General features: G+C 45.0%; 1 protein-coding gene and 2 non-coding genes across 4 annotated transcripts; all 3 read left to right on the top strand.

Annotated features, from left to right (window-relative positions):
• The first annotated feature begins 2,092 nt into the window (after window positions 1-2,092).
• Window positions 2,093-2,209, top strand: LOC133356625 (U5 spliceosomal RNA). The gene has a single exon (XR_009756875.1). It is a non-coding gene; the product is annotated as a U5 spliceosomal RNA (small nuclear RNA).
• Window positions 2,210-4,403: 2,194 nt separating this feature from the next.
• On the top strand, window positions 4,404-4,520 carry LOC133356616 (U5 spliceosomal RNA). The gene has a single exon (XR_009756866.1). It is a non-coding gene; the product is annotated as a U5 spliceosomal RNA (small nuclear RNA).
• A 3,514-nt stretch (window positions 4,521-8,034) lies between these two features.
• Window positions 8,035-25,302, top strand: NELFE (negative elongation factor complex member E). Of its 2 annotated transcripts, none has more exons than XM_061573927.1 (11): window positions 8,035-8,105; window positions 12,041-12,134; window positions 14,869-14,938; window positions 16,177-16,322; window positions 18,269-18,343; window positions 18,962-19,002; window positions 19,415-19,497; window positions 20,708-20,843; window positions 22,016-22,070; window positions 23,194-23,296; window positions 25,015-25,302. In XM_061573927.1, exons 2-11 carry the CDS (start codon window positions 12,063-12,065, stop codon window positions 25,089-25,091), a joined length of 858 nt encoding a protein of 285 aa, XP_061429911.1. In that variant the 5' UTR covers window positions 8,035-8,105; window positions 12,041-12,062; the 3' UTR covers window positions 25,092-25,302. The 2 variants fall into 2 exon arrangements, with proteins under 2 accessions (XP_061429911.1, XP_061429912.1); XM_061573928.1 differs by lacking the exon at window positions 8,035-8,105 and adding an exon at window positions 8,189-8,578 and having other exon boundaries at window positions 25,015-25,300.
• Window positions 25,303-26,742: the final 1,440 nt, after the last annotated feature.

Here is a 26,742-nt window from a genome sequence, read left to right as displayed (position 1 = left end):
TTGCGGTGCAAGGGCATGGTGGATGGTGGAGCGCATATGGATGGTGCGTTACGAATAAAATAAAACAAAACAAACCGCTGGAAGCAGCCATGCGAGCAGGCTACCTTGAGAGCGATCGCGAATGGGTTGCGTGTCTGGAAGAAGCCTCGCTCTTTCAGATGCCGTACCAGCTTCGTCAACTCTTCGCTACGATTCTGCTGTATTCCATGCCAGCAGATACGAAGGCTCTCTGGGATAAATTCTACGACGAATTGGCTCGCGATTACGAGTACCAGTACCGCCAGCTGACCAACAAAGAAGAAATGGTAAATCTTCTTGGTTCTTTTGGTAAAGTCACGTAGAAGGGAAGTAATAAAATAAAAATAATTAAACATAATAAAATAATTCTCACGACGTTTCAACCACAACGCAAGCAGCCGTCCTCAGGTGAAAACCAGGTCTGTCTAGGCGACAGCGTCTGAATGAAACAGCACACGTGCTTGGAGCATATATATAAGCTGGGTTGGAAGGGGGGGAAAGGGCGCCTTGACAAATAATTTGCATATCATAAGGAATTTAGCATATTTATGGAAAATGCAGGTATGTGATTAGTACTAATTATGCCCGTGCATTATGCAGGATTAGCAGCATCAAAGGGAGGGGATATGGGAAATGCAGGTATGTGATTAGTACTGCTTATGCCCGTGCATTATTCAGGATTAGCAGCATCAAAGAAAATAAAAGAAATGGTAAAGTTCAAGACCCTTCACAGCCTCCACGAGTTCCTCACGGCAGGTGGGATGGCTCTGTCGGACTTTGACGACCTCCCGCAGCTTTCCGAGTACCCACACTTGGTCTTGGACTCGCTGCTTGAGAACAACCATATCCGCCGCGAATTGGACACGAAGGACTTCCCATTTCGACTTCGGCGCAAACAGTTCCCCATTGTCCCAGCCTTCGCGATGACCATCAACAAGGCGCAAGGGCAAACTGTTCACAACCTGGGATTATATCTACCAACGCCATGTTTCTCGCACGGCCAACTGTACGTGGCATTATCGCGAGTCACGGCAAGATCCAACATCAAGGCGCTTATTGAGGGACCTGACGACGAGGAGGAAGACGGAGTGTATCGCCAGATATATTTGAATAAGTTGCATTCTATATTTGAATAAGTTGTATTCTTGAATACTGTCGATTGAGCGTCTCATAAAAATAATATAACCTCACAAAAAGAAACATAAAACAATCACCAAAACATGTATATTGTGTCCAGCCACTTTCAACTCCCCACCAACCAAGTATATACACACCGCCCGCGAAGCGGGCGGCGACTGCTAGTAATGCAAGTGAGCTGTGACGTCAAATCTGTCACGTGACCCGCGCATGTGGTAGCGTAACGCATTGTCGTGTCGTGGTCAGCGCGCTGCGCTACGAACCCGGCGACGATTATTTCAACCGGTCCTGGGCCTCCCCTAGGTCGACTCAGCCTCAAACAAGTAACTGGTGTGTTGTGTGCGAACATCGCCACTGGGGAGACAAAGGCGGCCGGGCGTGGTGAATCCAAGTCCCGGGCGAAGCCGGGTAGTACAGCCAGTTATTCATATTCTTGGTTCTTTCGGTGAAGTCACGTAGTTAGAAAACACAAATCTTAATTATGAGCAAAAAACCCACGACGTTTCGATCGCAACACAAGCGGTCTTCTTCAGGTTATAAGGACTGCAGAGTTAGTGGGCGGCATCTCTTCAGAAATGTGAGTGACTCGTGCTTTGAAAACGTTTCACCAAGTTCCGCTGCATCACACACTGACACACACGTGGAGTCTGCTTTGAAGCCAATGAGAGACGCGGGCCTCCCATTGGTCGAATACCCCGATTATGCATAATGAGCTAGCGGCAATGTCTAAATGTAAAATGCTTCTTCACGTGAATAGCTTTAAGTTTATACGTTTTCATGGCATCGAACACCAACAAAAATGTGAAGATGAATTCGCACAATTGACGGTTACGTTAAAATAAATAATTATAAACAAATACTGTACGTTTGCCTCAGCACCCCATAGGGTAAATTGAGACGGGTTTTCGTATAAGTATTGTGGAGTAGGAGTTTTAAAGTACTCTGGTTTCTCTTCAGAGCGAATAAATCTTTCGCCTTTTACTAAAGATTTCCGTGGAGAGGAACACTCTAATGAGTCTTAAACAATTTTTCGTCGTCCTGCTTCGGCAGGACTCCCTTCGTTAAAAAAGATAGAACCAACATTTTGCTGCCGTATATGCTGTACTTGCAGTGAGTGCTTATGTTGAATGCGACTTTTCGCATTGAACCAAACCATATGGGGGACGGATTTTATTTTCTGCTCTTGATGCGGGTTTTGAACAGTCATAAAGAAGAGTTTTAGCGAAAGTGTACAGCACAGAATTATAGCAATTTAAAATGACAAGATTTGTTCAAATGTATTACCTTGTAAAAAGCTATCGGATATTGGCCAAGTTATTGAGGCACGTCATCTTAGCTAGATTTATATAACGCCTTTTTCAACGCGCTGTACAGCAATTAAACAATGTACGTAAGATGATAATGATTAAATTATATTCTTGGTTCTTTCGGCAAAGTCACGTAGAAGGGAAATAATAAAATAATAAAAATATTAAAAGTTTTAAATAAAAATGTATGGTGATTGTAAATGGCTAATCGGTTGATTGTTAGTGCAGTTGTTTTAATGTCAGTCGAACGGGAAGGATTGTTACGGAGGGGTTGGGATAGTCCTGGTCCAGGCTGGGGGGCGACAGAAAACTTGGGGGGGGGGGGGGGGGGGAGTAATGAGGCATTGTGTTGGGAAGACAAAGGGGGTCAGGAGCAGTGGCGGCTCGTGATATCTCCATTAGGTGGGGCTGTTGTTAAGTGACCTCTGAAAATGTGGTGTTCGAATCGGTTGATCAGGACCCAGTTGCTTTCAAGTTTTCAAGTTTCATTTATTAGGTGTAGCCCTGTGAGCCATGCGGCTCTTGAGTCGGGTGCAACCGCAACAAACAAAATATGAACAGAGAACATCTTAAAGCGACGACGCGCAACAGAAACATCCTGGATAAACCAGCAAATCTTCCAGAAAATAAAACCCCACCGTATTACAACGCAGTGTGAAAAAATCCCAGTGTATTGCAAGTCAAACAATAACAACCATAAAACAATTTATATTAAAGTTATCAGGCCAACTCCGCACTTCCGCAAGAAACATGGCTTAACCATGTGTTATTGAAATCACCAAAATAAAGCTATAAAATACAATGTAACAACAGTACTCATAGGAGCTTTGACTCAAATTGAACAATACACGATATACATACAGTAATATGTACGACCAAACTTTCAGCCATATCTGGCAGCATGACACTCCCAGTGTGTGATGTGTGAGTGAGTCAGTGTATTATGAGTGAGTGTATGATGAGTGAATCCATGTATGATGAGTTAATGGGTCAGTTGTTGTGTGAGTGTATGTGTGACTGAGTTTATAATGTGTGAGTGAGTCAGCGTATGATGAGTGAGTCAGTGTAAGATGAGTGAGTGTATCACGGCATCCTCCACGCCATCGCGGCCTCCTCCACGCCATCACGACCGCACCACGCAGCACGTCCACCCAATCCAATGCTTGACATTCAACTTCTCCAGCATTTTAATATTTAGAAGTGACTTCACAGTGTTCCTTGCTAATTCTTCGTTTGCTTGCACCTGCTGCCATCGTCATCGCTGTTGTTTCCTCCTGTGTAGGCCATGAGCTGCTATATTTGCACAGTGCAAATATAGCAGCCATCGTCTCATATACAGCCACGGGCGCCTTTTTCACCGCCCTGAATGGGTCTCAAACGGCGTGGCTAAAATGCGAAGCTGATCGCCACGATGAAGGGGGAATATCTCTCACTCGGACGCCTTCACAGCTGCCCCGAGACCTCCCCGAGTCACAAATCAGACCACGGCGTTGCAAGCAGCGGTTTCTAATACGGACAACTTAAAATGTTATCTTCGTTAGGCAATTCGCGTTGAAAGAATCGTGACATTTTATTATAAAAAAAATAATTTCTCATCTCCAGTTGCTTGGTTGGGTCGGTGCCCCAAACGCCCCCTAGTGGACGAACCGCGCCTGGCCAGGAGTCGGGAGCCAAGAGGTTGGAAGAGGTCCAACCGCTCCCCATTGGTCAAATACTATAATTTATGCACAGCGTGAGTATGTATGCTATTTATTTTACTTCAATAACCCTCGCGTAGACAGATGAATAAGACTGAAACAATCACTAATTTAAAGTAGTATTATACGAATATTTAATATTAGAAAGTAAAATTACATGAAAAATGTGGTCACGAAGTAAAGGCCCCATAGGATAAATGTAAAGACTGTTCATATAAGTACCTACGAGTGGTGGCCTTAAACTTTACTCTGGTTTCTCTTCAGAGCGAATAAATCTTTCGCCTTTTACTAAAGATTTCCGTGGAGAGGAACACTCTAATGAGTCTTAAACAATTTTTCGTCGCCCTGCTTATGTAGGGCAACATCATTAACAAAGAAAAGTCGAAATCGTTATTGTGCGTATCTGTGGTGTGCGGCAGCGATTGTCGCCTGGCAATTGTGTGCAGTTGTTAATCGCCACCCAGTTGCTATATCAAAATGGTATTTATCTTCTTGGTTCTTTCGATAAAGTCACGTAGAAGGGAAATAATAAACATTAAACAAAATAAAATACAATTCTCACGACGTTTCGGCCACAACGCAAGCAAGCCGTCCTCAAGTGAAGAACAGATCTGTCGGAAAAACAGCGTCTGACGCTGTCTTTCCGACAGACCAAGAAGATTAATCCCTGCAGTCACGAAAGCTGTAAATCGAAAAAAAGTGGTATTTTTTACATTTGAGGATGTATTGTTTACGTGCACTCCATGCAATAAAGGGAAAATGATTTGTTTATTTCAGAAATATGCGCCTGTTATGATCATCACTATCAATTGTTTGTAGAGCCTTCTCCAAGTAATTGCAAACTAGCATAATTAGGCGACAGCCGGATTAGCTACGGGCTAAGTACTGTTTGGAAGCGAATTATCAAGTCATACACCGTTTAACTGCATGCCTATAGTATACATGTCACCATATGGCAGGATTGTACGTGTGTGTAGTGCATGCACAATGTACATGCATAATGTATGTTGATTGCACCATGAATAACCCAACCGGCAATGGATACCCATTGTACTGTATATGCATCATTAACCATTCTCCCCTCCGGCCTTCGCACCTGGTTCGCTCACAAGTGACGACATCACATTTATTTCTCTAAATTAGGACCGAAACAGGAGGATTTCTCCACAAATCTGGCTGTCGCCTGATTGTTTTGCTGCACGGAAATCTTTGGTGAGGGTATTTAAACGCTTTCGTTAGGAAGATTAAAATGCAACAGTTGCCAAACACAGAGGATATAAAACACGCACACACAGAATCCATAACACTGAAGGAAAACGGGGGAATCGCATCATAAGATACGAACATGAAATCGTCCGTCCAAAAAAATTGGTTTGCTTGCGATTTAAGCGATAACACAATATCACACCAAACACAACGATACAACGCAGATGATCTGAGTGGTAATCACAAATAGGGGAAATGCATGGACATGAGCGAACTTAGGGTGGGGGTAATAAGGCTGCGGCCTAAATCGATGTCAATCAGGCACACATGTCAACCCCTTATGAGTGCCAACCTTATTACAAACCAATTTAGACCTTATTGGTCACCCCGTGCCCTTATAAATCTCAACGTTCATCTTACAAAGTCCCATCACAAGGGAGAAACACAAACAAATTGACGTTTTTGTTGCCCATATTGAAACGGCTGTATGCCGTATGGACTTTAAAACTAAATTTCTCTGTACAAGAATACGGGGTAAACTGTATGGGTTGACAGCTATGATCAAAGATTAAACTTATCCGAGGGCTGAGCTCCGGAAAATGTTAATCTATTTAAATGGTCGATTACATACCATCACGTGTTTGAAATACACGTTAATGCAAGATTGTGATAATATATTTTGGGGGGGACACATCCCCTCCAATATTAAAATATGCTCAAAATGTCCCCCCAAATATATTGCAATAAAATAGATTTCTGTTTATATGATTGTGGTTATGGTTGTACTTTATTAATCCCTAATCTCTGCCATTACATACAATGAAACAAGAAATGATAAAAAAGAAAAAAACAGTGCAATGTAATACAATACACTATTAGACATTATTGTAATAAATAAATAAAAAGTCCATCCTATGTGTTAGCGAATTTTTAAAATATTTTAGGCAGGAAGATTTGGTCCCCCCCAATGTTGACTCCATGGATACGGCCTTGCGTTAATGTAAATGGACACTCAATGTAAAAACAAAGAAAACTTCATTTAATCATCTCCCTCGATTGTCTTTCCGGGTAAAATATTTTTTTTCAATTTGGCTGTCACTTGACGATGCTAGTGGCAATTACTAGCGAAACGTCGTACTCGAATTGTAAATGATGTGGGTTTTAACTCTCCAACACACCGGTTGTGCAGTGCTAGTAACAAATGGGCACGTTCTGGCCACGTGACAAACCTTACTGGCCGGCTGTGTCGGGTGGTGACGGATTTAACGACACATTTATAAATTTTCATTTAAAGCTTTCGTGACTGCAGGGATTCATATTCTTGGTTCTTTCGGTAAAGTCACGTAGAAGGGAAAAATAAAATAATAAATATAAAACAATAAAAATTCTCACGACGTTTCGACTGCAACACAAGCAATCATCATCAGGTGTGAAATCCACAGCAAGAAAATTTGAAGATAAAAAACGCCACTTTTTAAAACATTTCTTGCTGTGGATTTCACACCTGATGATGATTGCTTGTGTTGCAGTCGAAACATCGTGATAATTTTATAGTTTTATATTTTTATCATTTTATTATTTCCCTTCTACGTGACTTTACCGAAAGAACCAAAGAGTATGGATCCCTGCAGTCACGAAAACTTCAAATCTAGATGATAATGGATAAGTCTAAATTTGTTGTTCGCGTACGTCCCTATAAAGGCCCGCAAATCAATTAGTCTGGTCCAGCCATCGCATTAGGGGTGAGTTAATTAAATGTTTGACCAAATATAACGGTTCTACACCCCTGGCTGCAGAGGTGTGGACTCGAGTCATGTGACTTGGACTCGAGTCAGACTCGAGTCATGAATTTGATGACTTCAGACTCGACTTGGACTTGCATAACAATGACTTTGTCCCACCTCTGAGGTGTGGACTCGAGTCATGTGACTTGGACTCGAGTCAGACTCGAGTCATGAATTTGATGACTTCAGACTCGACTTGGACTTGCATAACAATGACTTTGTCCCACCTCTGAGGTGTGGACTCGAGTCATGTGACTTGGACTCGAGTCAGACTCGAGTCATGAATTTGATGACTTCAGACTCGACTTGGACTTGCATAACAATGACTTTGTCCCACCTCTGCCTGGCTGTAATAAGTATAACCCGTAAAAACAAAGTTTTTCACTATAAATCTTTATATGCGTGGCAGCGAACTTAATATAAAGGATTTAAAAATATATTCGCCTGTGGAGGACGCAGGGATCGATCCCGTGACCTTTGGCATGGGAAGCGAGGGCGCTACCAACTGCGCTACTCCGCCACAGCCTGTGGAGGGGTTACGCTCTGGGCTCTTACACTCTGACGTTCAGCCAAAGCCATGAATGCGTTCTATTTGAATATATGTAAAATATTTGTTTTTGCCTAAAAAGTGTAAAATTTTGGAAATTTTTTTTCACGAACAATAATTGTCTGGCACAACGAGTCTGTGTGGAAAATGTCAGCTCGATTGGATCACGGGAAGTGGGTTAAAAAACGACCGAAAGATTTGCACGGTCCTAAGCAAGCAAGCAAGCACGCAAGCACGCGAACTTAATATAAAGGATTTAAAAATCAAAAGTAATCGATCCGCGGGCACTGCGACCGCGAATCGCGAGCTCGCTGGGAATCGATACTCGAGCTGCGAGGCGCTGGGCGCGCGATGACGACCCCAGACGGAGACGACGTCACTGCCGGGCGACGCTGAGGCGCCTCTCTCGGTCTGCGTCTCGCTGTGTGTCTCTCTGTGTCTGTGTCTCTCTGTGTGTGTCTGTGTCTCTGTGTGTGTGTATCTGTGTCTGTGTCTCTCTGTGTGTGTGTCTGTGTCTCTCTGTCTCGCTGTATCTCTCTGTCTCTGTGTGTGTCTCTCTGTGTGTGTCTCTGTCTCGCTGTATCTCTCTGTCTCTGTGTGTGTCTCTGTCTCTCTGTGTGTGTCTCTGTGTGTCTCTCTGTCTCTGTGTGTCTCTCTGTCTCTGTGTGTGTCTTTCTGTCTTTCTGTGAGTCTCTGTGTCTCTCTGTGTGTCTCTCTCTGTGTGTCTCTCTGTCTCTGTGTGTCTCTCTGTCTCTGTGTGTGTCTTTCTGTCTTTCTGTGAGTCTCTGTGTCTCTCTGTGTGTCTCTCTCTGTGTGTCTCTCTGTCTCTGTGTGTCTCTCTGTGTGTGCGGTGCCGTGCGCGCGGCGTTAGATTCACAGCGGGTTAGTGCGGTGGTGTTAGTGTGGTGGTGGTGTAGTGGTGGTGTTAGAGTGGTGGTGGTGTTAGTGTGGTGTTGGTGTTAGAGTGGTGTTGGTGTTAGCGTGGTGGTGGTGTTAGTGGTGGTGGTGGTGTTAGGGTGGTGTTAGCGTGGTGTTAGTGTGGTGTTAGCGTGGTGGTGGTGTGATGGTGGTGTTAGGGTGGTGGTGTTAGCGTGGTGTTGGTGTTAGTGGTGGCGGTGTTAGGGTGGTGTTCGAGTGGTGGTGGTGTTAGCGTGGTGGTGGTGGTGTTAGAGTGGTGTTAGAGTGGTGGTGTTGTGGTGGTGGTGTTAGCGTGGTGGTGGTGTTAGAGTGGTGGTGGTGTTAGAGTGGTGGTGTTGTGGTGGTGGTGTTAGCGTGGTGGTGGTGTTAGATCGGTAGCTTGATTAAAGTGGCCGTGATGTTAGAATCCGAGCGGTAGTGCAGTGGTGTTAGTGTAGTAGCGATAGTGCAGTGGCAGTGGTGGCGGTACAACAGTGATCTGTACAGCAGTGGTGGTGTGTACAGTAGTGGTGGTGTGTACAGCAGTGGTGGTGTGTACAGCAGTGGTGGTGTGTACAGCAGTGGTGGTGTGTACAGAAGTGGTGGTGTGTACAGCAGTGGTGGTGTGTACAGCAGTGGTGGTGTTACAGCAGTGGTTGTGTACAGCAGTGGTGGTGTGTACAGCAGTGGTGGTGTGTACAGCAGTGGTGGTGTGTACAGCAGTGGTGGTGTGTACAGCAGTGGTGGTGTTACAGCAGTGGTTGTGTGTACAGCAGTGGTGGTGTTACAGCAGTGGTTGTGTACAGCAGTGGTGGTGTTACAGCAGTGGTGGTGTGTACAGTAGTGGTGGTGTTACAGCAGTGGTGGTGTTACAGCAGTGGTTGTGTACAGCAGTGGTGGTGTGTACAGCAGTGGTGGTGTGTACAGCAGTGGTGGTGTGTACAGCAGTGGTGGTGTGTACAGCAGTGGTGGTGTGTACAGCAGTGGTGGTGTGTACAGCAGTGGTGGTGTGTACAGCAGTGGTGGTGTGTACAGCAGTGGTGGTGTGTACAGCAGTGGTGGTGTTACAGCAGTGGTTGTGTGTACAGCAGTGGTGGTGTGTACAGCAGTGGTGGTGTTACAGCAGTGGTTGTGTGTACAGCAGTGGTGGTGTTACAGCAGTGGTTGTGTACAGTAGTGGTGGTGTGTACAGCAGTGGTGGTGTTACAGCAGTGGTTGTGTACAGCAGTGGTGGTGTTACAGCAGTGGTGGTGTGTACAGTAGTGGTGGTGTTACAGCAGTGGTGGTGTTACAGCAGTGGTTGTGTACAGCAGTGGTGGTGTGTACAGCAGTGGTGGTGTGTACAGCAGTGGTGGTGTGTACAGCAGTGGTGGTGTGTACAGCAGTGGTGGTGTGTACAGCAGTGGTGGTGTTACAGCAGTGGTGGTGTGTACAGCAGTGGTGGTGTGTACAGCAGTGGTGGTGTTACAGCAGTGGTGGTGTGTACAGCAGTGGTGGTGTGTACAGCAGTGGTGGTGTTACAGCAGTGGTTGTGTACAGTAGTGGTGGTGTGTACAGCAGTGGTGGTGTTACAGCAGTGGTGGTGTTACAGCAGTGGTGGTGTTACAGCAGTGGTGTTACAGCAGTGGTGGTGTTACAGCAGTGGTGGTGTTACAGCAGTGGTGGTGTTACAGCAGTGGTGTGTACAGCAGTGGTGGTGTTACAGCAGTGGTGGTGTTACAGCAGTGGTGGTGTTACAGCAGTGGTGGTGTTACAGCAGTGGTGTGTACAGCAGTGGTGGTGTTACAGCAGTGGTGGTGTTACAGCAGTGGTGGTGTTACAGCAGTGGTGGTGTTACAGCAGTGGTGTGTACAGCAGTGGTGGTGTTACAGCAGTGGTGGTGTTACAGCAGTGGTGGTGTTACAGCAGTGGTGGTGTTACAGCAGTGGTGGTGTTACAGCAGTGGTGGTGTTACAACAGTGGTGTGTACAGCAGTGGTGGTGTTACAGCAGTGGTGGTGTTACAGCAGTGGTGGTGTTACAGCAGTGGTGGTGTTACAGCAGTGGTGGTGGTACAACAGTGGTGTGTACAGCAGTGGTGGTGTTACAACAGTGGTGTGTACAGCAGTGGTGGTGTTACAACAGTGGTGTGTACAGCAGTGGTGGTGTTACAGCAGTGGTGGTGTTACAGCAGTGGTGGTGTTACAGCAGTGGTGGTGTTACAGCAGTGGTGTGTACAGCAGTGGTGGTGTTACAGCAGTGGTGTTACAGCAGTGGTGGTGTTACAGCAGTGGTGGTGTTACAGCAGTGGTGGTGTTACAACAGTGGTGTGTACAGCAGTGGTGGTGTTACAGCAGTGGTGTGTACAGCAGTGGTGGTGTTACAGCAGTGGTGGTGTTACAGCAGTGGTGGTGGTACAACAGTGGTGTGTACAGCAGTGGTGGTGTTACAGCAGTGGTGTGTACAGCAGTGGTGGTGTTACAACAGTGGTGTGTACAGCAGTGGTGGTGTTACAGCAGTGGTGTGTACAGCAGTGGTGGTGATACAGCAGTGGTGGTGTTACAGCAGTGGTGGTGGTACAACAGTGGTGTGTACAGCAGTGGTGGTGTTACAACAGTGGTGTGTACAGCAGTGGTGTGTACAGTAGTGGTGGTGTTACAGCAGTGGTGGTGTTACAACAGTGGTGTGTACAGCAGTGGTGGTGTTACAACAGTGGTGTGTACAGCAGTGGTGGTGTTACAACAGTGCTGTGTACAGCAGTGGTGTGTACAGTAGTGGTGGTGTTACAGCAGTGGTGGTGTTACAACAGTGGTGTGTACAGCAGTGGTGGTGTTACAACAGTGGTGTGTACAGCAGTGGTGGTGTTACAACAGTGCTGTGTACAGCAGTGGTGTGTACAGTAGTGGTGGTGTTACAGCAGTGGTGGTGTTACAACAGTGGTGTGTACAGCAGTGGTGGTGTTACAGCAGTGGTGGTGTGTACAGCAGTGGTGGTGTTACAACAGTGGTGGTGGTACAACAGTGGTGTGTACAGCAGTGGTGGTGTGTACAGCAGTGGTGGTGTTACAACAGTGGTGTGTACAGCAGTGGTGGTGTTACAACAGTGCTGTGTACAGCAGTGGTGTGTACAGCAGTGGTGTGTACAGCAGTGGTGGTGTTACAACAGTGGTGGTGTTACAACGGCCAACAACACCACCATCAGTGACGATTATCCGAACAAGTCCTGTGCCTTCCCTAGGTCGACTCAGCCTCAAACGAGTACCTGGTGGCGGCTTGTAGTACACATCGCCACTGGGGATACAAAGGCGGCCGGGCGTGGTGTTGGCCACCCACCCCCTCGTGTGCCACGGTGCCGGCCTTTATCGGTGTTGTCCCGGTTGTCTTGGGGGGGGGGGTCTTCGGTGTCGTGGTGGTGAAGTTCTCGTCGTGCTTTTCGTTCTGTTAACGTGGTGGACGTGTTTTGCCTTCAGGGCCGGCGGAGCAGTCGTCATCATGATCTTCCCCAGCTCCCTCACGGAGGAAGAGGAGAGTCTGCAGAAGAAATTCGCCAAGCTCAAGAAGAAGGTGACATTTGGTAGAGACGTGCGGGAGAGATGAGAACGCAGACACGGTGGAGTCCGATGAAATAGGAAGTTCTTTTTTATTTACACGCTTTTATTTAACTCCCTCTGTCTGTTGTTGTATCCTCAAGTCTTGTAACTCAGTTGTAACCCACATCCAAATGTGGTATCGACTGCAAACTTGGTATACTTATGTCATACTGATGACAATACTATATTATATCATTAAAAAATAATGTGTATTTTTAAACAATCTTTTTTACACGCTTTCTATTAACTCACTCTGTTATTGTTGTATCCTCAAATCTTGTAACTCAATTTTAACCCACTTCCCAATGTGGTATCGAAAGCAAACTTTGAATACTTATGTCACACTGATGACAATACTATATTCTATCATAAAAAAATAATGTATATTTTTCAACAATCTTTTTTACACGCTTTCTATTAACTCACTCTGTTATTGTTGTATCCTCAAATCTTGTAACTCAATTTTAACCCACTTCCCAATATGGTATCGACTGCAAACTTAGTATACTTATGCCATTCTGATGACAATACTATATTCTATCATAATTTTTTTATTTAAACATTCATTTCTATATGTTATGTTTCGGCTTGGGTCTAATTGTCCACGCTCAACTGACGTTGGCTGTAATTGGCCACGGTCCCTTACGTTATGGCAAGCTTCGGGGCCACTTCCAGGAAATGTGGAGTTCTGCCATTACTCGTACGGTACATTTCATTAAAGCATGTTTAAAAAAAAATTATTTTTAAATATTACTTATTTGACAGATGTCCAGTTTGGGCGGGTGAGCAAGTTACAACAGAAAACAATACACAGAACGATAGGTTCTCCTGGTGTAACAGGAGGGACATGGGTTCCATCCCGACCCTGACCCCTGCTGTATATTTGGAGTTTGCATGACTCTCCCTGTGGTCGCGTGGTTTTCTTCTCCGGGTCCTCCAAGATTCTTTACTCCACGTTTAGAAACGTGCGTCTGGAGCATTTGGTTGCCTTACATTTCCACACGATAAGCCACTTCGTTGAGCTATTGTGGGCCTTATCTGGTAAAATAAGAGTATTCTTGGTTCTTTCGGTAAATTCACGTAGAAGGGAAATCTATTATTGGTTCTTTCGCTAAAGTCACGTAGAAGAGAAATCTAATATTGTTTTTTTCGCTAAAGTCACGTAGAAGGGAAATAATATTTGAATCCCTGCAGTCACGAAAGCTTTACATCGAAAAATAAGAGTAGTTAATAGACTGAGACATTTGAGAGGCAGAAGAGAGAAAACGTGATTGAGACAGATTTTGGGAAAAAGACATGGAGACGTGGACACTTGGAGACAGATGGACACGAGCACAGATATGGAAGGACAGAAGAGACCAACTTGTGGACAAAGAGATTGAGAGAGGCATGGAGATATTGATATTGAAACACCAATAATAGCCCCGGGGATCAGTTATAATAACAACCAGCAAGATCGTTTGCTGAGATCACAATCACGTTGCATTCGTTCCATCAATAACAATTATTGACACCCACATCTGAAAGAGAGACAGTGAATGACATAGACAAGCAGAGGCACAAGGAGTCAAGCAGACAGACACGCGGATAAATGCAGTGACATAAATGCAGATACGGAGACACGCATTGAGGCACGGAGAGATGGAGATACAGAGACATTGGAGAGACGATTACTGGTAGGAACCTGGTTACACCAGCCCACAGGGGATTATTGTGTCCGTTGTGCAGGGAGGGGCTGGGTGGATAGGAAGGGGTGGGGTGTGGAGGGGCTGGGTGGGGAGGGTGGGGCTGGGTGGGGGGTGGGAAGGGTGGGGCCGGGTGGGGAGGGGCTGGTCACCCCGTGGTGTCCTTATAAAACTCAACGTTTAACCTACTCACGCCGGCTTGTGCCCGCCCTCACAGTCGGGAATAATTGCGGAATACACCACGCCGCCGTTGACCCTCGCCATTAACCGAGCAACCCAACGTTCCTACCAGCTCCCTCCGCAGGAATGTGTTTAGTCAGAAAGAAATGTAGATAGACATTGAGAGAAACGTAGAGAGAAAGACACGGATACATAGATGCAATAAATTGAGATATAAAGCTCGGAATTTGCACAGGAAGACCTGAAGGAAGAAAGCGTTGGAGAGACAGATGGAGAGTGACATGCATAGGGAGACATTGAGGGCAGTGACGCAGATAACCAGCAGAGGCAGACATAGAGACATGGTGAGGGATTGATGCAGAGAAAACAAGTATAACCCGTAAAAACAAAGTTTTTCACTCTAAATCCTTTATATGCGTGGCGGCTAGAGTCCTCTCGTCCTCTGGCTTGAGATGGCTGCCACCTATGGGTCAGATGATTGTCTGCCAGTATTAAGCAATTGGTAATTAAATATTTAATTTGTTTTCCCTAAACAGTGTAACATTTTGGAAAAAAATTTACACGAACATTAATTGTCTCGCACAACGAGTCTGTGTGCAAAATGTCAGCTCGATTGGATCACGGGAAGTGGGTTATAAAACGACCGAAAGGTTTGCACGATCGTAAGCAAGCAAGCACGCAAGCAAGTGAACTTAATATAAAGGATTTAAAAATGCAGGCACACGGTTGACAATGCTATCATTAGATTTGGTTTGCTGATGAGAAACGCGCACCTGATGACCAGAGTTTGAGTCACGTGTGTGGGGGGAAATTCACGCTGCATGCACCTTGTGTGAATTTCAGAAAAAAGCAGTCATGGCCTTAAAGAAACAAAGCACGGCAAATCCGTCCACACAGAGTGGCTTAAAGCGATGTGAGTAATGCAGTACATTCATCGTCATCATCCACACCGCCACCATGACAACCACTTCTATAACCATCACAACCACTACCTTACCATTACCATCACTATCACCTCTGTCATCACAATCAACAAAACAATTGCCATAATCACGACGGTCATCACAACTATCACCAACACTATCACCAACATCACTAAACCCACTTACCATCATCACAACCACCACAATCATCATACTCAACTTTTGCCATCACGAACAAGCCCATTTTTATAATACCAGAAATTGCCATAATCACCACCACCAATCAATCACCAGTTGTGTTTGTGGTATTGGTGGTGGTGTAAATTTGATATTATTGTTAACGGTTATGTTGGGTTTCGTTATTAGTGTTCATGGTTCATTTTTGTGGTGATGCAGGTTCTGATATTGATGTTGGTTATGACATTGGTGCTGTTGGTGTTCAACTGGAAATGGTTGTGGTCTTGATGGTTCTGCTGATGTTGGCCTGAGTGATCAAGGTGGTGGTGATGATCGTTATAGTGATATTTGTGATAAAGGTGGTGGTTCTAATGATGTCAGTATCCGTGATGGTGAATATGGTGCTTGAAGTATTGATTGTTCTTGTAGTGGTGTTGAGGGTTATGATGGTGTTGCTAATAGTTTTGATGGTTGTGGTGTCAACGAATCTGATGGTCATGGTGTTGATGGTTATGATGGTGGTTTTAGGGGTGTTGATGGTTATGAGGGTGGTGGCAGTGTTGATGTTCATGGTGGTGGGAATGATGGTTTTTGGTAGTGGTGATTGATGGTGGTGTTGATAGTTGTGGTTGTAATGATAGTGATGATTGTTCGGGTGACGGCGTTGATGGTTTTGGTTGGTGGTGTTGATAGTTGTGGTTGTAATGATAGTGATGATTGCTCGGGTGGCGGCGTTGATGATTTTGGTGGTGGTGTTGATAGTTGTGGTTGTAATGATAGTGATGATTGTTCGGGTGGCGGTGTTGATGGTTCTGGTGGTGGTGTTGATAGTTGTGGTTGTAATGATGGTGATGATTGTTCGGGTGACGGCGTTGATGGTTCTGGTGGTGGTGTTGATAGTTGTGGTTGTAATGATAGTGATGATTGCTCGGGTGGTGGCGTTGATGATTCTGGTGGTGGTGTTGATAGTTGTGGTTGTAATGATAGTGATGATTGCTCGGGTGATGGCGTTGATGGTTCTGGTTGGTGGTGATGGTGGTTTTTGCGCCAGCCGTGTCGGAGCAGCCGACCGTGGATGGAGCCGCAGCCACGGAGCAGGCGAAGAAGCTGATGAAGAGCGGCGCCATCAGCGCCATCCGGCCCGAGACCAAGAGCTCCGGCTTCAAGCGCTCGCGCACGCTGGAGGGAAAGCTCAAGGTGCTCACAGACCCTCACAAAAAACATCGGTGGCTGCCATTCATCACATGCAAGGACAAAGAGCCCCCATATAGCCTTAATGGACTGTTGGGGCAATTGATGTGAGCGAGCTCCTATGAAGGCCGGCACAGCACACAATGGGGTGGGTGGCCAGCACCACGCCCGGCCGCCTTTGTCTCCCTAGTGGCGATGTTTGCACACCACACCAGGTACTCATTTGAGGCTGAGTCGATCTAGCGGAGGCACAGGACCGGTTCAGATAATCGTCACTGGTGTTGGCTGTGAGCGGGAATTGAACTCGGATCGCCGGGTTCATAACACAGCACACTAACTGCTATACCGCCGCCATTCATCACAAAGACACACACATGTATGTGTGCAGCCCTTTCTCACTCCACTGCTGGATGATGGCCTCCTCACACCATGCGAGTGGTGGGTGTTATTGATCATACTTCATGGCATGTTGGTGTAGGGGAGGCTTAGACGTGGGAGCACAGAAGTACGGTACAACAATGCAATTTTCTGCACTGCCCTCTGCTGCACCCGATGAGCATAAAGAGGGGAGATGTCTTTTGTTCTTGTAGCTGGAGATTGCACAGTGCAGCGTGGTGTTTTGAAACTGGAAGTATTTCCAAAAGTTGACATTCATGTCAACAGATCTCCCTGTTAAGGTACCACGTAGTGAAATGCTGTCTCCCCAACTATAAGCCAGTGATTAATATTAAACGCTGGTGATCGCCATTGGGGTCCACACACAATGTTAGTTCTTTCACCAAGTCAGTCAACCTCTCGAGCCCATGCCATCGCAATTTGCTCCTCTGTGCAGTCAAACGGGGTTATATGGGCTACTGTGCAGACCTTTGTGTTGAGACTACAGGAGCCAGATAATTCAGCAATGCAGGTCAGCAGGGCCGACCCAGTCGACTTTATGCAATTCTAGATTTGAAGTTTTCGTGACTGCAAGGATCCCATACTCTTTGTTTTTTTCGGTAAAGTTACGTGGGTCAAAACAAAATATAATAAAACAACTAAATTAAATCACGTTTCGGAAGCAACACAAGCATCCGTCATCAGGTGTAACCGCTCCAGCAAAATTACTGTAGCGTATGAAGAGAGCTATTTAGAGACACGTGTTTATATAGGGCACTAGGGGGGGGAGGAGCCAAGGGGTCGGGGGAGGGGCATATGCGGCAGGCCGTGTGGGCGGTTGGGCAGGGGATTAGCATGAGTTAAGCCGAGATATAACCATCTTTTTAAAATCCTTTATATTAAGTTCGCTTGCTTGCTTAGGACCGTGCAAATCTTTCGGTCGTTTTTTAACCCACTTCCCGTGATCCAATCGAGCTGACATTTTGCACACAGACTCGTTGTGCGTGACAATGCATTTTCGTGAAAAAAAATTCAAAAATTTTACACTGTTTAGGGAATAAAAAAAAAATATATTTAATTACCAATTGTTTAATGCTGCCAGACAATCATCTGACCCATATGTGGTAGCCATCTCAAGCCAGAGGACGAGAGGACTCTAGCCGCCCCGATGCCACGCATATAAAGGATTTATAGTGACAAACTTTGTTTTTATGGGTTTACTTGTTCTTTGTGATGCTAGGGGAGTGATTTAATTTAGTTGTTTTATTTTTATTTTATTTTGTTTTCACCTACGTGACTTTACCGAAAAAACCAAAGAGTATACTTTATGCAATGTATATCTGTTAGTTTCATAGAGCCTATGTCTTGATCACCTGGAATGTACCTGAACTCATTGGATCTCGGAAGCTCAGCGAGTGTTGTAGGCTTTTGCGGGGCTACGCTGTGGCGAGCATAGGGCAGTGCAGCAAAAATGCATTATTGTGCTGTACTGATCTCCAAAGATCGCATTGCATTTACATGAATCACGTTGGTACCGTCTGCGTTGTGCCGATGTGCTTTCTGCTGTTTGCATTCAGGACCCAGAGAAGGAGAAGCCGCCCTCATTTCAGCCGTTCCAGAGAAGCGTTTCTGCCGAGGATGAGGCTGCGGAGGTTGTGGTTACTCCCCCATATGTGCACTTAAACACAAAGCACACAAACTACGCGCACAATCGCACACAACCGAAATGCCACTGTTTTATACCTGTTAGTCCACAGAGGTGTTTGCGGCCAGTGTTAATTTTGCCAAAACTTCCACACCAGTCCACCAAGGTGAGGGGCAGGTCAGGTTCAATTCTGATTTGCTACTGGCTTCATTGAGTAGTCAGTAAGGTTGTGATGATATAATTTTTCACAAAATGATACGATATTCATTATCAGGATATGACGATTATCGTGAGATCAGTTTCTCAAATCCTTGTAATCGTATTTCATATTTTGGTGTATCATTTTATGTGTTTCCAGTGTGAATATAGATTACAATAAAAATAGTTATTAAACGAGCATGAGTCTCGTAACCATTCCAGCTTGACAAGTCATGATGCTTATTGTGCAGATTTCTGTACGTTACACGATAAAATAATAAATCAACTACGAACGTTGATGATGTAATGTAATTGCCTCGCTGTCACTCCAGAACTGAATGGGTAATAGCTATTTTAGAGGGCTATCAGTGTAGAGGGCCCATGTGCATGTTTATTGTCGCCGATTTTTGCTGTCTCCGTCTTCCAGGCTAACGTGCGCCGTCCACAAGTGAAGAATCTCTACGAGAGGTACGGGAGCAGAATCCTAACGGTGGCATTGCTGGTTTGATGGTGGTGATGTTGATCGGAAGATAGTGTGTTATGGTGGTGGTGGTGGTTTTTGAAGTTGTGGTAAAATTATTTTGGTCGTGGTCACTTGCTAATGTTGATGTAATAATGGTGGTTATGGTGTTTTTGCTATTTTGTTGATGTAGTGGTGGAGATGTTCATGTGTTTTGAGTGAACATTGATGTGATGGTAGTAATGTGATGGTGGTGATTGTATGTTGAGCTTCTTTGGCACTGTACGTAGGCAACCGTGATAATCAGAAGTCCGGGGGAAGGACAACAAAACTAAACACAAAAAGCAGTACGTGTTGATGTGAATATTGGCATTTGCCGGTGTCGGTGATTTCCGATGTTACTCTGTTTTGCTGATGCAGCTTTGTGAGTGGCCGTGATAATGAGAACTCAGCGATGGAAGATGCAGAGCGCGTCGATGACAGAGGGTGGGACCGAGAGAGACGTGAGAATCTCCACCAACGGCACTTGGAATAAAAATGATTGATCGATTAAAAAAAAAATATATGAAGCACACGATACATGAATCAAATAACGCGAGTACGAATCAGTTATTCTCTCTTCGTACTTATTGTATTAGCTGCATGTGAACGCTGCAGCCATTGTAAATTATACATGCACCGCAATAGCAAACGAAAACTTGATTATTTAATCAAATCATGGCCTAAAATTATGCCGATTTATTGAATTGAAAGGAGGGTGAATTCTCTTTAACTTTTACATGTACAATGTAAAAGGATGTTTGCTAAGTAAATGCACATTTTACATTTAAGCTAATCCAGCTAATGGGACTACAAGCAAGACGGACAAGTGCAGGCATAATGCTTGGGGTGGGAGAGGGTGAATATCTATCTGGGAGTCAGAAGCAATATCCACAACATCATTACTATCGACACCACCAGCATCGTTATCAACACCACCAGAAACCTCATCAACACCAGTCCTGGGCCTGCGCTAGGTCGACTCAGCCTCCAATGAGTACATTGGTGCCACGTGTAAACACACCGGTGGCCTGAAGTAAACTAATTGGCGCGCTGTTTACGTGACAAACCTTGCTGGCTGTGTCGGGTGGTGGAGAGTTACAACACATCTATATTTCGATTTAAAGCATTCGTGACTGCAGGGATTCTTATTCTTGGTTCTTTCGGTAAAGTCACGTAGAAGGGAAATAATAAAATAATAAAAATAAAATATAAAATACGCTGCCAAGCTTAGCAGTGTTAATTAGGACGCTGTTTTATAATAAGAATTGTATCTTATTAGAAAACATAATAAGATACAATTCTCACGACGTTTCTTCACCTGAGGACGGCTGCTTGCGTTGTGGCCGAAACGTCGTGATAATTGTATTGAATTTTTATTATTTTATTATTTCCCTTCTACGTGACTTTTCCGAAAAAACCAAGAATATGAACACATCTATACTAACGCGATCTAACCTAAAAACCTTTATTATGAATAATATTTGTCGCGCAATCCTACGTGTTAAACTGTGTAAACATCATCAGGCGGCTGGGCATGGTGCTGGCCACCCCACCGCCTCGTGTGTCGTTCGGCCTTCATCGGTGCTTGCTTAACAGCACTTGCCCCAACAGTCTGTTAAAGGCTACACGGGGGATCTTTGTTTTGTTCCCGTGCACGTGTGCCTTGCGAAGATTCGTCGGAGCGGCGTGAGCCTCGCCGGGGGAACACGATCTACGTGAACGGCTCTGGGATCACGGACGAGATCCTGCAGACGGCCTTCAGCTCCATCGGCCCGGTCCTCAACGTCACCATGGAGCGCGCTCGCAGGCACGAGCACCAATCACATCGTCTACCGCAACATGTGCCTGTTACGCTACCAACACACCAACACTACAGCAACACGACACCTTTGCACCACATGTACGTATGTGCGTTGAACTACTTTCGCATCGTATGTAGGCAACCGTGCTAATTAGAGGCGCGGGGGAAAGACAACAATCTAGACGCAAAAAGCAGTTAAAAAGAAATGAGTTTTAAATTTAGAGATGAGTTTTCAAACACATCACCGTTGCAATGTGATGATACCCTCAACACATCGGGACCACATCACTGTAACACAACAGCATTATGTTAACAGAGCAATACTGCGATGACATGACACCATTATGCCACCGACATACCAACAACAACACAGCACTAATACACACATCACAATGACGTGACACCGTCACACCACTAATGCGACCAACATACAACGTGACTTAAAACTTTCGTGACTGCAGGAATTCATATTCTTGGTTCTTTCGGTAAAGGCACGTAGATAGAAAATAGAAATATAAATTTTTTATTTTAATTTAATATTATTCTTTTATTTTCTATCTACGTGACTTTACCGAAAGAACCAAGAATATACAACATGACGCCATTACACCACACCGTCACCTCTACAACTGCAAAACACACACCCCCAATACATCCTCACCACAAGATAGTCATTACCATCACCACATCGCCGCCACCACCAACACAACCAATGCCATACCACTCCGACACAATGCCATCATATTCTTGGTTCTTTCGGTAAAGTCACGTAGAAGGGAAATAATGAAATAATAAAAATAAAACAATAAAATTATCACGACGTTTCGATTGCAACACAAGTAATCGTCATCAGGTGTGAAAACCACAGCAAGAACCAATAATATAAATCCCTGCAGTCACGAAAGCTTTAAATCGAAACAATGCCATTACGTCAACACCCACCACCACACCACGATGACATGAAGCTCTTACAGCACAACACCGCAGCGCCACAATACTAACAGCATCATACCATTACACGGGCATTGGTGATGCTGCAGTCGGCATACTCTGAAGCTGCAGTACACAGGATCTCTGTGGTAAGTGGCGCTGTGTTGTGTCAGAGTGGGAGAAGCATCGCTTCATATGTGTTCGTCATCACTTTAGAATCACCGCGTTCTTGCTGTGTATGCGTACAGCTGTGGATTTGTCACGTTCGAGAAAATGGAGTCTGCCGACCAAGCCATAGCGGAGGTGAGAGCACAAAGTCACATATAGTGTGTGGTGGGTATGTGTGTATGTATGTAGAACTTCTTTTGCGCTGTATGTAGCCAACCGTGCTATTTGGAGGTGTGGGGGAATGACGACAGACTAAACACAAAGGCAGTTCTAAAGAAATTCGTTTTCAATCTAGATTTTGAAGTGCTTCCTAACATCGTAAGGAAGTGCGTTCCTGACCGCCGCAGAAGAGCATCTCAAAGTGCACGATACGGTGACCATCTTTGTTTGTTGGCTAGCCAAAAGTTGCTGCGATGATGGCCGGAGTTCGCGGATGGTTTGTGCTCCTTGACGAGATCAGCAAGGTATTGTGGTTCATTTGTGGCAAGCGCTTAGTGTGTTAATGAGACCCTGTAATGTATTCGTTCGGCAACCAGAAGTCAATGCAGCACGGCGAGCACTGGACTTAAAAAAGTGCCTGGTGCAGTGTGCTCACATCAGTACTGGTGAGACAAAGGCGGCCAGACGTGATGACTACCACACCCCCGCTCTGTGCGTTGTCACATGGTGGAGCAATTACGCAGTGGTTAGCACACTGCCCTATGAAGCTGGTGACCTAAGCTCGATTCCTGGCTACAGCTAATGCCATTACCTCCCACTTCATCAAACAGCACTGACCAGCATGGTGAAGTATGGTTAAACAACCCCCCATAAGCTACATGCCGTAGGGAGGCCCTCATCCAGCGGTAAATTGACAAAAGGGCTGTACATATCCACGATATTTTACATGAAATTGCAGATGTTATAGTTTATTTTCCATTCATATGTTTACATTTTTGTTCCAAATATAGCATATGAACATGCATTGGTTTCGTGCTGTATGTAGTAAGTGTGCAGTGCTGTCGTGGTGTATGTAGCATGTGAATGTGTAGTGGTGTCATTGTATGTAGCATGTGAACGTGTTAACAGTGTTGTGTTGTATGTAGCATGTGAACGTATGGCAGTGGCTTATTGTATGTAGCATATAAACGTGTAGCATTGCCATTTTTTACGTAGCATGTCAATGTCTAGCGGTGTTGTGTTGTATGTAGCATGTAAACGTGTAACAGTGTCATTATGGATGTAGCATGTAATCGTGTCGCAATGTCGCTATGCACAGATGAACGGGGCCGTGGTATCGGACGTGCGTCTCCGCGTGTCCCTTGCGCGCCGTCAGCCCAAGATCGAGGCCACAGCTGGGACGTCGCCCTGGAGCACTCTGGGTAATCTCAGCCACCACTTCCAATAGAGACGGGGGAAGGGGGTGGTGTTGGGTCTGTGATGACATAGCCTAAGTAAGCAGGGCGGGTGATGGTGAGCTGAGTGGTTGGGTAGTGAGTGGGTGATGTAGTGAGCTGGTTGCGTGGGTAGTGAGTTGTGCGGATAGTTAGTTGGGTGTATGGGTATAGAACTGATGGGTGTGTAGTGATCTGGGTGGGTAGTGAGTTGGGTGGCTCGTGAGTTTAAGGGCTAGATAATAACGAGTGGTTGAGTAGTGAGTGGGTGGGTAGTGAGCTGGGTGAATTGGTAATTCGGCAGTGGTTGTGTACTGTGTGGACAGTTTGTTTGGTAGTGAATGGGTGGTTGGTATGTGGTGTGGCTGAGTGATAGTTTTACTCAGATGAACAGTCCTTTGCTCAAATAGATATTGTAGAAATTATTCAAATATAATTCGAAACCTTTATTAATCAATAACCTTATACGTAATTATACACTTAAGTACCCTTCATGATATACCTTTAATATAAAAAACATCCGATTAATATAATCAACACCATCAACAAACCTTGCATAGATTGTCACCTTTAGAACCACGACAAATATCCCTGTAAATGTATGTTGGACATGCACATCCTTCACAGACAGTTCCCGAGTGTCATGTAATTGCATCACAGATAGACAAGGGACTGCACGATGTTTGACATCAGGACTGTGGGCCTGGCCTTGATCATGGATTCCCAACCAAGCTAAATCCAGGTTCTTGTGTAGCAAATTTGGTCACCTTATCCAATGCACTATGTATAAAAAACGTGTACATTGTACATAAATGTATATTTAAACTTGGTTGTGAATTTATGTCAGTCAAATCCTACTCTGAGAACCTATTAAGAAGAGACACACATAGAAAACCAAGATAAACCCTTCAAGGATATTGGGCAAATACCTGCAATGTAAATTCTGAGCTGTTCTCCAACTTGGCATGTGTGGCATTGCTGCTGTTAAATTAACACCAGAGTGGAAGAGGATTGACTATGTGCCTACATGCCAAAGTGGGATAACTCGGTGATTATTGTAGAAAAACATAGGAAAATATTTTGAAAGCTTTCAATCTCTCACAATACTTCCCATCAACTACATGCGTTTGTCTGCGTGAGCTTGCAAGAAGTGTAAATACATCGCCCATGTGTTTTGAATTTACATCCATTTTGTTAATCTATTGTTATACGAAGGCCTCCCCATGCCAGGTTCGTCATAGGGGGGGTTATACGAACATACTTCACCACGTTGGTCTGTGCAGGTCACTGGCTTCAGTGCATGGTGCTAACCACTGCACCACCACTCCACTCTAAAAAAAACGGTAATCGAGCATAGTTTGTGTTCACACATCCTTTTTGGTCATGCTCATGTGTGCATGTGTGTGTAGCGGTAGTGTAGCGGTTAGCGGGCTGTCCTATGAACCCACATGCCCGAGTTCAATTCCCGTTCACGGCCAACACCAGTGACGAATAGGTTGACTCGGCCTCAAATTAGTACCTGGTGCAGTGTGTAAATATTGCCAATAAGGAGACGAAGAGAGTTGGGCGTGGTGCTGGCCACCCACCCCCTCGTTTACTGTTCCGGCCTGCATAGGTGTTCGCTAACAGCACTTGCCCCAACAGTCTGTTAAGGCTATACGGGGGGATCTTTTGTCTTGTTTGTGCGTACATTTGTGTGTGTACAGCGCTGGGACACAGCGCCAAGGGGCTGCACCAAGATCGACGCAATCAAGTCGTCTACTCGGATGATCCCTTTTCGTGACAACACCCGACTGCCTTTCCAAGCCCCTCACGTCCCGTCTCATTCCTCTCTCCACTTTCCTCTCCTTGGTTTGCATTTCTAGCGAGTAGCCTTGTAGCACGTTGTCGATTTGGGGGCGATTATTTGATTAAAACCTTTTTTTTCCACAATTCGTTCCGTCTGGTTTGTGTTGCCCATCCCGCGTGCGGCCTTGTTCGTTCCATCGACATATCGGTAAAATTAACATTTCATAAAAAAATGTAAATAGTTGGTCCTTAAACACACAATGCGAAGCATGCATTGTGAGCATGAGAATCAATGTTAATTGACTCATCGTTGCAATCAAAATAAGTAGCAATGCTGCCATTATTATGGTCGCGCCCTTGAAAACGCTTGCAGTGAAAAGCCATGGATACATCGATCGCTGTTGAATCAGAGGCGCACAAAAGACACGGACTCCATTGCTTTTCGTTACCCAACGTGGAATTGTTCCTTAGTTCACACCACATTAAAGTCCTCAATCACCAAATCTCCGTGCAATTATAAACATTTAAGATGGCTGGGTAGTGCATTAGAGTTCAGAATGGATACATCAGAACATTGAGCCATCACCGTTGAGATGCTGGTTTTTGAATCTCGGGCTCCTGCCCAAGATGAATCCAGGTTGTGTAAGAACTTTTTTTTGTTAATCTCTCTATCGCCGTGGAACAAACTTTATTGTATCTGCTCAGTCACCCAGGAATGTGCCTGAACATTTAGTCTACCCCAGAGAAATGCATGGCTGAATTAACCCCAAACAGGATTTGATCTTGCAAGCCGTCCAACTGGTGGTGCTAATCGATTTTCCTGTAAAACAATCAGCTTTGCAGATGCAGGTGAACGCAGATAAAATCACGCGGTTGTAGTGTATGGAGCCCCAGAAATAAATATTTATGTGTACCTCAACAGCAATGGCACAGTTGAGATAATTGTTACAATTAAGAAACACACAAAGGTAATGCATCTTGGTGTGTTCATCGACTCTCGACACCACAGCACTGCTGGTGTATTCGTGTTTGTTACGCTGAAGTCAGAATAAAATGAAATTCAATGGTGCGGCCCTGAAAATTGCTTGTTCATGCCATTGCTGGCATAAAGGCCTCCAAAGGGAGCTCTAGAAACCATCTCTTGATGTTATTTTGACATTCAGAATATTTTATACTGGAGGAATCCAGTATAAAACTAAGTACCCAAACATCAGCTATCACACACGATCTGCCAATTGCGGTGTACCCATCTATCCGACTGGATGGACAGCGGTGTGGCGGTTTTAAGACATTTTCAACGGCCTGGAAAGATTGAAGCGACGGGCCTACTGGAATACAGTTCTGAAACATCATTAGACCTCCTTTGCCAAAATATAATAGGGTTTTTCCCATTTTTTTATGGCAACAAAACTGAAACCGTTTTACAAGGATTAATGCCTACATTCACCACAATACTTGCAGTGAAAATGCAAACAAAAAACACACTGATAATACATGCATTGTCCTTGAAACCGATTGGTCCACACCAAGGGACGGCTTTCTTTTGAGCCTCGACCCAATTGGTGCTCGAGCCGTCCCTTGGTGTGGACCAATCAGTTTCAAGGACAATGTATATATTATCAGTGTGTTTTTTGTTTGCATTTTGA

Source organism: Lethenteron reissneri, chromosome 54, assembly GCF_015708825.2.
Source record: "Lethenteron reissneri isolate LAM-NWPU_2019-01 chromosome 54, ASM1570882v1, whole genome shotgun sequence".
Lineage (NCBI taxonomy): Eukaryota > Metazoa > Chordata > Hyperoartia > Petromyzontiformes > Petromyzontidae > Lethenteron > Lethenteron reissneri.
The sequence above is the reverse complement of the archived record's forward strand: the minus strand, read 5'-3'. Positions and strand labels throughout refer to the sequence as shown.

Excerpts from the sequence above, each read along its gene's own strand:
- NELFE (XM_061573927.1), top strand. The coding sequence starts at position 12,063 with ATGATCTTCCCCAGCTCCCTCACGGAGGAAGAGGAGAGTCTGCAGAAG. Across the intron at positions 19,498-20,707 it reads AGGGTGGGACCGAGAGAGAC|ATTCGTCGGAGCGGCGTGAG; the intron begins GTGAGAATCTCC and ends TGCCTTGCGAAG. Across the intron at positions 23,297-25,014 it reads GTCGCCCTGGAGCACTCTGG|CGCTGGGACACAGCGCCAAG; the intron begins GTAATCTCAGCC and ends GTGTGTGTACAG.